Source organism: Gekko japonicus, unplaced genomic scaffold (genome assembly GCF_001447785.1).
Source record: "Gekko japonicus isolate JY-2015 unplaced genomic scaffold, Gekko_japonicus_V1.1 scaffold1085, whole genome shotgun sequence".
Taxonomy (NCBI): domain Eukaryota; kingdom Metazoa; phylum Chordata; class Lepidosauria; order Squamata; family Gekkonidae; genus Gekko; species Gekko japonicus.
This window is the reverse complement of record NW_015159746.1, coordinates 286,520-297,020: the sequence shown is the minus strand read 5'-3', so window position 1 is coordinate 297,020 and position 10,501 is coordinate 286,520. Positions and strand designations below refer to the sequence as shown.

The 10,501-nt window shown below is 43.2% G+C and overlaps 1 protein-coding gene across 1 annotated transcript in view; it reads right to left on the bottom strand.

Annotated features, from left to right (window-relative positions):
- Nucleotides 1-3,394: 3,394 nt before the first annotated feature.
- The window catches only part of PDCD6 (programmed cell death 6), a gene marked incomplete at its 5' end in the record, with an annotated part of 12,162 nt that continues 5,055 nt past the window's right edge, over nt 3,395-10,501 (bottom strand). Inside the window, 4 exons of the mRNA XM_015405511.1 lie at nt 3,395-4,242; nt 6,130-6,239; nt 8,212-8,370; nt 8,774-8,818. Coding sequence (XP_015260997.1) covers nt 4,144-4,242; nt 6,130-6,239; nt 8,212-8,370; nt 8,774-8,818 — 413 coding nt within the window. The remainder of the gene's footprint in view (nt 4,243-6,129; nt 6,240-8,211; nt 8,371-8,773; nt 8,819-10,501) is intronic.

Sequence of the window (10,501 nt, the reverse complement as noted above, 5' to 3'; positions counted from 1 at the left end):
CGGCCTTCAACTGGGTGGGTGGGGGAGGGAAATCGGGGCGCTTTCAAGTGGGAGGGAGGGGTGGGCAGGTGGGGGACGGAAATCGGGAGGCGGCGAGCGGCTCATCACCGCTGCCACCGCTGCGCCGTTCAGACGCAGCGTTTGCCTCCCAGCCATTGGCATGGCAGCAGCCTTGAGCGGCAGCTGGCCAACCAATGGCTGACGGAGCACATTTTGTCTTACGCTGCATTTTACTCAATTATATATAAGGGAGATGTATATATAATCTGTTTTTTAAAACCTAAGTTCAGGTGAAAAAACGGAGCACCAAGGGGCGGTTTCAGTATGCACAATCCAAGCTGCGTCGAGAGATTTGTGCTTAAAAAGCCAGCTCTTGAAGTTTTGAACTTTCACCTAGCACAAGTTCAAAGTCTATCAGTGTGATACACAAAGGCCAAAAAAAGGTTTGTGAAGGTTCAGAAATGGGATACTAGCAAGCTCATCTACCTGAAGGTGGAGACAGGTAATGGCAGGAGAACAAGATGTGCAAAAATAGAACCACAAGAACTGTACACAGTGCGCTCAATATTTCTTTAACGAAAACCGTAAAGTTATAAATATGAAATGTACAAAAGTGATAATAATACATTCAAATGTGTAAGTTCAGATACATAAAGATAGAAGATGACAACGATGGGACGGTGGTCTCCGGAATGCGATGCCGTTTCGACAAATGTCTTCTTCTAACCGAGAGTCTATAAGTTGATGTATGAAAAATTGCAATTCAATGGAAAAGCTGCCCAATTCACATGGAGTTCAATAGTTTCATTGAACTCCATGTGAATTGGGCAGCTTTTCCATTGAAGTGCAATTTTTCATACATCATCAAGTAAGGCTTTGCACCAATTCTATGTTATTTTGATGTACAATTACCAAGATGCAAGTATTGATGTTGACATATATATTATATTATTTATAAGCTTATAGACTCTTGGTTAAAATGAGAAGGGAGCACTCACTGGAGAAGACCCTGATGCTGGGAAAGATTGAAGGTCAAAGAAGACGGGGACGGCAAAGGATGAGATGGTTAGACAGTGTCATAGATGCAATGGTTTTCGTTAAAGAAATATTGAGCGCACTGTGTACAGTTCTTGTGGTTCTATTTTTGCATGTCTATGGACTGTGACCATATTTGTTTTTGTATACATTAATATAGAACAAGATGAACACTGCCTTGCTGAAAATGCTATTCGTTCCAGTCCAACCAGCTGTGACATAATAAGAGTGGCGTCTCAAAGTCCTGCAAAGCTGAGACTGTTTTGCATAATTCTTTCAGGGCAGTACTTCTCCTGGAGGCCAGAGATATGGCAGCTTCCCTAGTTTAGGGTATGTAATGAGAAAGGGGCTATGTAAATTCACAGCAGAGTCCAATGGTTGCCCTTGTAAAGTGCAGTTGAAAGTGGCATCTAATTTGGACCCTGCAACGAAGAAGTCCTGGGAAAGGTAAAAGATTATGAATCTGTGTAGGCAGGAGCAGGCAGAGAAATTCCATGAACCTCAAAGGCTACTTTTCTGTAGATGCAAAGACCATAAATGCACTGGAGGCAACGCTTCTCTGGTGGAGGCCAGTGGAGACACCCTTCAGCCTTGTCTGGGGCTCCTTTAGGCACTAGGCCAAAATCTGTCTTCCTACCCAGCAGCCCCATAACTAGACAATTTTCAGTGAGGGGGCACTGCCCCAATGTGCCTTCGTCACTTCTGGAAGTGAGGTGTGTGTGAGGGGGGGTTGGGCAAGCTAAGCAAGTCTCCGTTACCCTGCCAAGCCCAGCCACTTTTCCCAGCTTTGATGCACCTGTCCCGATGTAGCTGCCACCACCAAGAACCCATGAGGATGCCTGTTCGCAACACTCATTAAGTCCCCCTAAGCGCTGCAGTCCTCTCTCAAAACAATCCCCCAGTGAAACAGAAACCGCTCTGGTGGTTCTTCCTCCCCCTTTATACAGCACAGGCATCAGAAGCTTTTAAGCTCTGTCTTCCATGTCACTTTCTGTCCCAAACAGAAGAGAAGGGGATCTCAGAAGTGCTCCTTCAAATAGACGGCTCCAAAATCTGCTTCTAATAGACAAGGCACAGCATGTGATCCAGAAAGGCATTAAACTCTCCTGTTCTTAGGATCACCAGGCAAGCAGCTGATGTGGGCTGGGCTGTGGCTCACTGCACACAAAAGGGAAGAGGGTAGGGGGGGGCCCTCCTGATTGCCAGAGCCTCTGCAGCTATTTCTGCCTTCGCAAGGCACACCCGGGGAGGGGAGACCAGCAGAAAAGGGGGAAAGGCGCATTTGTGAGCAGGTATCACCTACTGCTACCCAGGCTTTTTAGTGCAGGGGTTCTAAACATTACATCTATAGCCCACTTTTTGTAGCCTGTTTAAGATTTGTTATAAACTGCTTGTTTGAGCGGTTTTATGCCCTTGCTGGCCTTAATGGCAGGTTTTTGGTTTGTTTTTTAGACTAGCACAATGTTATGTTTTCATTATTTTGTAAGCTGTCTCAAGCAAAATCTGTAGAGGCATGGCACAGAAAATTTCTAAATCTGCTCGAGGACTGCACTGTCAACCAAAAGAAGTGCAGAGAACTTTTCTTTCCTCACTGATGGAGAACATGCTGTGTGTTTGCTGGATGTTTTACATTAACGGGACTACCAACTTCTGATAGTGTCGTGGACTTTTTTCTATGCTGTCCAGACCATTGAAAGGACAAAAAGCATTTCCTCTTAAAAGATTCCGCCCTTGTAGCACCATCATCAGCCTTCTGCAGAGGGAGCCTGATTCTTCGTCCAGGTATTTGGTCATCGCAAGTTATGCCCTGGATGTGCAGTCTAGATCTGATGCTTTGTTTGACTGGGTTTTCTTGCATCAATTGATGCAACTGTACTTCTCTCTAGCCTCAGTTAGCTTCCTGGTGTGATCCACAGAGATCAAGTAGCAGTAAACACAGATTACATTGATCAGCACTGCACAACAGCTCCAGGCATGCATTCACATGACAACCCATCTTCCCCTCAATAGCTTCTTTTAAGTTCCCATGGTTTACCTCTTACAGTTAGGAAGAAGTTCAGTGGGAAATGTCTGACTGCTCAGTAGGCATGCACCGTTGTTAGCGATGTGTCTGAGGGAGGTTTTTTGTGCCTAAAAGCTGGCTCAACCACTCAAAGTACAGCTGTCCCAGGTTCACAACCTGTTTTTCCCTGATGATGCTGGGGTAGGTAAAAAAAAACGCTCTGCTCTTCTGGGTGCACACACTACAGCACTGTTCAAAAGATTGTGAACAAGATCCTGCAAAGATGCAGAATCCCACTGACAAGTACCTGTACACAGACCATAAAGAAGAATATGAAACTCTTTATTGTTTGTCTTCTGTGGCTTTGCAGGACTAAAGCACAAAAACAGAGATATATTTTAAAACACTGAACATTAAATATGGCTCCTCTCAAACCACTTTTGTGGAAATCGGCACCTCCACCTTCCAGGATGGTCTTTGGCCAGTTCCATCTGTCTAGGTAAGGTTTTTAAAAAAGCCAAATAGAAGTACATCTGGTAGTCTACAGCTACCTTTATACTATTGCTCTGAATACTGTAAAGCCCTGGAACTAACCACAATTCCCTTCTCCCATTCTGCATATGCTGCAGCTTTAAAGGAATACCTGCTCTTGTGTGAGGGAGATATACATACACAGCATTACTGAAATGAACAGAGATACAACCCGCCATAACTGAACCCAACCTATAATAGTTTACAAAAGCATACCTTCCCCACCCCCATTTAAAGACATGTTTCCTACAAACACAGGACATAGTTCTAGATGAATCTGTTTTAATATTCTCTGTAAAAAAAGGCACATGCAATATTGTGCAAGTTTGAGCACTATTAGTTTGGCATTGAGACTTCATGCACATTTTCAAAAACATTGAACATGATAGTGCTGAAATTTTATAGCTGCAGCTATTATGGCCATAATCTAATTTTTTTTAAAAAAAGGTAATTAGCAAACATGTTTAGCCTGTTTAGATTCAAGATTTAAGAATGATAAATTAGCCTTCTTTGATACTTGGTATATATAAGGAAATTGGCAAATTCAGTCCATGTCCTCGAAATGGTACTTGCAGTCATACAACACTAAAGACCATAGACAGGTACTGTTCATAAGACACTTGAATCCAGCCATCCTGATCAGTATCGTAGCGTCTGAAGACATCTGTCCATTTCTGAAAACAGAAGAAAAATGTACAAGCCTTGCTCAGTTCTACCAGCAAAACCTGGATCATGGTCTTCATATAGGATTCAAAAGACCAGAAGAGCTGCGGAGGTGTTACAGTCCATACCCTACTTAGGCAGTTCTCAAACCTTTGCAACCCTCAGAACTCCCCCACCCCTTTTGCTTTAAAATTTATCAGGGATGGAAGGTGCCTGAAAAAAATACACACGGGGAAAAAAGAACAGTGTCACACCCAACCAATGCTCCCTTTAAGCTGTGGAGTCTTGTGAGCTACTGACATTAAACTTGTGAGCGAGTGATTTGGCTACTGCGTAGATTGGTTTGCTCTAAACCCATCCTTCCTGAGCTAAGACAAAAATGTGTGAGCCAGAGGCTAAAAAACTGAGCTAGTTCACAGTGATTCAGCTTAGAGGGAACATTGCACCCAACCTGACCATCCAATATTCAATTAAAAACTGCAACTAGCTATCATTGTCTATGGATGCGGAATGGTATTTTTATCTGTTACAATGCAACTGTTAAATAAGAGTGAAAGCCAGTTCAATTTTTCTACTGGAGATAACTATGACAATTGCACAAGGACTGTACCTCCTTGGCTGAATGACCAGCATTCAATCAGTGTGTTTTCTAGCTAGGGCTCCAAGGTGTTCTGAAAGCCATGTGACGGTGAGTGACAGCAGCTCTGAGCTCCCATCCTCTGACAGGGGGAAGCAGATTCTGTCTCATTCCCCTGAAGCTGAGTCCCTGTCCCCACCTAGAGAGGATGCCATTTTTGAGTTGCTGCAACTCAACTCGCTGCAAAGGATTCCTTGGGAGTACCCTCATCAACTCCCAGAGGTCCCTGGACTCCAGTATGAAAAAGTGAGGATCTACTTCATATTTTACTGTTTGTCAACTTTACTAACCCTGTAACTGCAACCCTTTGAGTAATGGCCAGAAGTTGCTCACTAAAGTATCTCTCAGGGAAAACTAGCTTTATCTAGGTTAACATGGGGAGAAACTAACTGGAGATAGATGTTCTGTTTTACTAAAGGGCAAGACACTTTCCCCCAGGGCAAGAGGTGCAATCAACTGGAGGGGTGGCCTTGTCAGTGAAACAGCACCTTCAGATCTTGCTCCATATCAGAAAATGCTTTTCCACATTGTCACATAAGAAACTCGGTTGGGAGAAGCCCAGAAACTTGAAAAAAACATCAACTCTTTGTCACTTTAACACTGATGTGAAATGCTGCTGTCATGCTTCAGAGCAGACACCTTTCAAGAATGGGAATGGATACCACTCACATGGCCCAGAAATCCTATCTACAGAAATGGGGTCAAATATTTTTGTACAGTACTGGCTGAGTACAGTACTAAAAGAATGGAGAGGACTATTTCTGAGAATGTTTAAGGCATCGGTAGTTAGTCCTGGATAGCTGTCACTTCATAACTTGCTGCTTATTTGGGCAAAAATAATTCAGTTTTTCATGCATCACACCCTTCTACAGCTTGCCATGTTAAAGCAAAACATGGTAAGGTACCTAGCAAAAATAAAAAGAATGCAGCATCTTACAAAGAAACAAGATATTTCCTTACAGACTTCTCTTTGATGGACACTATGTACCAGCTGCTCTTACTGTTTAAAGTGCAATCACTGGCCCAGCTATTATACGGAACAATTTTAGGGCCCCCATCCCCTCTTTGATGGAGGGTTTTGCAGTGCTGCTGCTACTACTGTAAAGTGCAACATTATTACATTCTGGTAAGTATGGTGGGGGGTTTTTACACTAGCATCTAAATTTGTAAATATAGCACCACTGACTTGTAAGTTAGATTTACTTGATTTGGCATAGTGAACTGGCCACTCCTAAATGATTTCAGTATCTTATTTTGTTACCTGCAGGACAACACAGCACTGAATAAAATCATCAAACGCAACTTGTCCTCTCCTTTGTCTGTCAAACTTCTGAATAAGGAGATCGTAGAATTGGTCCGACAATCGAAAACCTTGGGGGGAAAAGGAAGACATTCATGAATCCAATTAGGAAATGCAATTAGGTTTGTATGAGCTGTGTATGCTAACATGAGCTAATTAGAAAACAAGATGGCCATGCATATTAAGTCACAATTAAGGAAATACTATATTACATATGCCCTAATCTCGATAGCCCAGACTAACCTGATCTTATCGGATCTTGGAAGATAAGAGTTGGTCCTGATTAGTACTCAGATGGGAGACCACCAAGGAAATCCAAGCCTGCTACACAGAGGCAGGCAATGGCAAACCACATATGAACATTCCTTGCCCTAAAAACCCTCTGCAGTTACCATAAATCAGATGCTACCATTGAATATATATGCAGGACAAAACAACAAGACAGAAAAGTTGAGGGGGCAATCTAGTGTGTGTGGGTGGGGAAGTAATTAAAATGTGTTGGTAATGACGGCAAGCAGTACAGAGCTCTGCTGTCCACACAATGTTATCCACTTGCACTCCAAACCCCAAGTGAACTGTTTCCTACCGTAAGAAAGCACAACCTACTGTCTAACAGCTTAAAAATCTGGTCCTTTTACAAAAAGAAAATTAAACGTGTTTGGTGGGTTAATGCACAGGAACACACACACACCTCTTCAAGAGGTCAGGACCCAAGTATACCAGGCATCCTTAGAATAGTAGTTTGGAGTGTATGTTAGGCAACAACCAGCACATTTGCCAATACCACTTACTGCAGGACTCTACTCTAGAATTTAGGAGTACAATGCTACTTTTAAGACCACTGATTTTCTTGGACTAGAGTTAAGTCTGCACAGGACTGCAGTGACTTTTTCCAACTCCTAATGTCTGGCTAGTTCATATTTTAAGTTGAGAGAATGAACATTTAATACACCAAGAGTCACTCTGTCTAAACAAGAGGTGGAAAACCAGAAGGAGAGAGTGCACTTATTCCAGTTTGACAGACTTTCATTAGGAAAGGGTGGGGGGAATCAAGGAATCGTGCCAACAACTCAACAGAAAAGATGGGCTCTCATCTCATAGACAGGTGTGCGTTCTAGTCTGGGTTACATCCTACCTCCTGGACCACTAGGCAGGCAATTCAGCTTTGCCTAGAAGATGTTCCCTCCCCCACATTCCCAGTCAGCTGTCCTGGATAGAACGGGGGGGGGGGGGTTGTGTGTGTGGGAGGGATCTGACTGAAATCAGAAACGTGGCCTTACACAAGTGCTAGTGTTGGCAGTTTTCAACATGAAACAGCAAAAGGGAAGGAGGAAAGTGATGCGAGGGAGCAGATCGCCACTGGTCAGCTGAGGTACCAAAATATGAAATCAGGCAAACAAGGGGAGAGGGGCAAGGTCATGCAGGGCTCCAAAACGAAGGGTGAAAGGGTTTGGGCTTATTGGATGAAGTGTATCTGAGCGGATACAAAATTAATAAACCCCAGGACTATTAAAAAAAAAAAAGCCAGTTCTACCTAAAAAAGTTACCACTGAATGCAAAAAGAAACCTAGGGGCATGGAGCAGAAACATAATTTTTGTCTCATCCACGATTAGATGTATGTAGCTTCTGGCTCTTACTGCATGGTTTTCTGCTTCTGTAATTCAATTTTCTGCACTGTTTCTAGTTTGGGGATCTTAGTCCTATTGCACTGTACACTGGCTGTCCACTCCACTCCACTCAATTGCTTTGCCTTACACTGTGTAATCCACCTTGAGTCTCAGCAAGAGAGGAGACCTATTTAAGTAAATAAAAAACTACTTGTAAACACTAGGAAGGAATGCACACTGTAATAGTCTGAAGTTGGGGTGTGTGTGTGAAGGAGGCTTTATGAAAAGTATGGCCCACCTCGTAGCATTCTGAGACACAAAAACAAACAACTGGACCGCCTCCTGTTTTTTACCATTGAATATTTCATTGTGTGATGTGGCATAGCTCTATAGAGGACTGCGGTACACAGGCAACTATAATTGCAAATGAATTACCAAAACCTGTTAGTGCTTGCTTTAATTCATGTTTGTCAATCATTCCAGAATTGTCTCTGTCATACGTGCGAAATACATTCTGCCAGTCCGAGATGTACTTCCAGACACCAGTGAATTCGTTGAAGTTCACGCCACCTTTGTTTTCTCTGTCAAACATAGCTGAAACAAACGCAACCCAAATATTAATGTGTACAGGTAACAAAACAGGACATTGTTAGCTTCCTTCCGCTTACAAATCTAAGAAAAGCAAGAAGGGAGTCTACTGGTGGATAAATAACAGACAGCGGTTAACCGCTAGTTCCAGAAGAACTAGTCTTCTACCTACAGACCTTACTCTTGTGCTTTCCAGAAACCCAAAGCAGAACGTGGGCACCTTTAACAGCCCAACCACAGACAAAACAGAGGCCCAGACAGTGCCAATCTGAAGATTAGCTGGCGCAAAGGGACAGGTGGGGGACAAAGACCTGATCCCAAATATATCGGTCAACAAATATAAAAACAAAAACATTCCGTAGTCAGTATGAAACAAAAGAAGTTTAAATAGTCTGATCGAACTACTTACATAAAATAGATCTGACTGTTGCTGGGTTAAATGGAGTCCATGTTCCTAAAATAAAAGAGAAAAAGAATTTTTTTTAAAATCACAGGAAAGAGGGCTTTTTAAATAAATTCATGATCACAGTGGGATTCATGACTGCTCTCAAGGGTGTCAAAGCTTTGAGTTGTCATTATGTTATAGATACAAAAGAGAAATCAAATAAAACTAAGAAACTTACTGTAAAAATGGCGAGATTTGATTTTTCCTTCCAAGTTGCAATACCCTATGTCGTGCATAGTTAAATTATATTAAAGAAGGGCTGTAAGGAGAGGCAGCAGGGCTTTCTCTGAACAACTGAAAGCATCTCTTATTTTGGATCAGAATTTATCTAATGACTGCAGGAGATGCTATTAATGAAATAAACTAAAACAGCTGGTGAGAAAGAGAAAGAAGAAGAGTCTCAGAGTGGCTGACAATCTCCTCTCCCTTCCCCTGACGGCGTGCATGAAGCGTCCGAATAATGACGAGTTTCAGGTTGTTTTAGTGAAGCTATATACAGTGGTTTATTTTACAGATATTTACATAGTCCATACCACCATGCGGTCTCCAATATCACAGAATTGTCCGGCAAGGTGCTTCACAGCAAATACATCCACAAGTGTGAACCCTGACTCCTGGACTGCATTCCTTATATACAACCATGCACCAATCAGAGTCTTATGCCGACTCATGGTGATAGTTAATTGAGCTGATGCAACCCTGTGCAATCAGTACCTTGTGACCCTGTCACATGACAGTCTTGCTTGTCACCTAGATGAGTATGATCTAATACAAACATACCTGGCTGTCATCTTGTCTACATATCATACAATATGCCGTCATGCCCTGCAATATGGAGGTCGATTCGGGATCATCCGTCACTGTGATCTCTTCGGCAACATTGCATCAGCTGTTCCCTACCCGGAGTCGGCGGCGGCTCAAGCCTGCAGACACGAGGGTGTCCGACTTTCAAGGAAAGAGAATTCCTTTGACGGGGAGGGACACTGTTGATGTTGAGTTTAAAGGGAAATGTGTTAAATTGTCATTGCTGGTTCCCGAAGGGGACCGGGTAAACTTACTGGGGTTCGACTGGTTTGAGCCACTTGGCATCGGAATTTATGGAGTAAACAAGATGTGTGAAAATAAATGGGATATGCTGTATGATGAGTTTCCTGAGGTGTTCGGGGATGGATTGGGATGCTACAATGGGCCCCCTATTTTGGTTGAGTTGGATCCATCTGTAACACCAATACAGTTAAAGTATCGAAAGGTGCCACTAGCATTAAAACTGCATATTGAAATGGAGCTAGACAAGCTCATTGAGCAAGGGATTTTGGAACCTGTACCATTTAGCAAATGGGAGACACCCATAGTGACACTGGTCAAACCGGACGGGTCTGTGCGAATATGCACAGATTACAAGTGCACTCTAAACAAAGCCTTGCAACAGCACTCGTACCCGGTTCCGGTAATAAGCCACATTCTGGCTTCCCTGGGGGGAGGGAAGATTTTTGCTAAGCTTGATTTGGCCCAAGCTTACCAACAGCTGCCTGTCACACTGGAGGCAGCCGAGGCACAGACCATAGTAACGCACAGAGGAGCGTTCAAAGTGAACCAGCTCCAATTCGGGGTCAACGTGGCCCCTGGAATTTTTCAGGGGTTAATGGAACGCCCGCTAAGAGGGGTACCTGGAACAGTGCCCTATTTTGATGA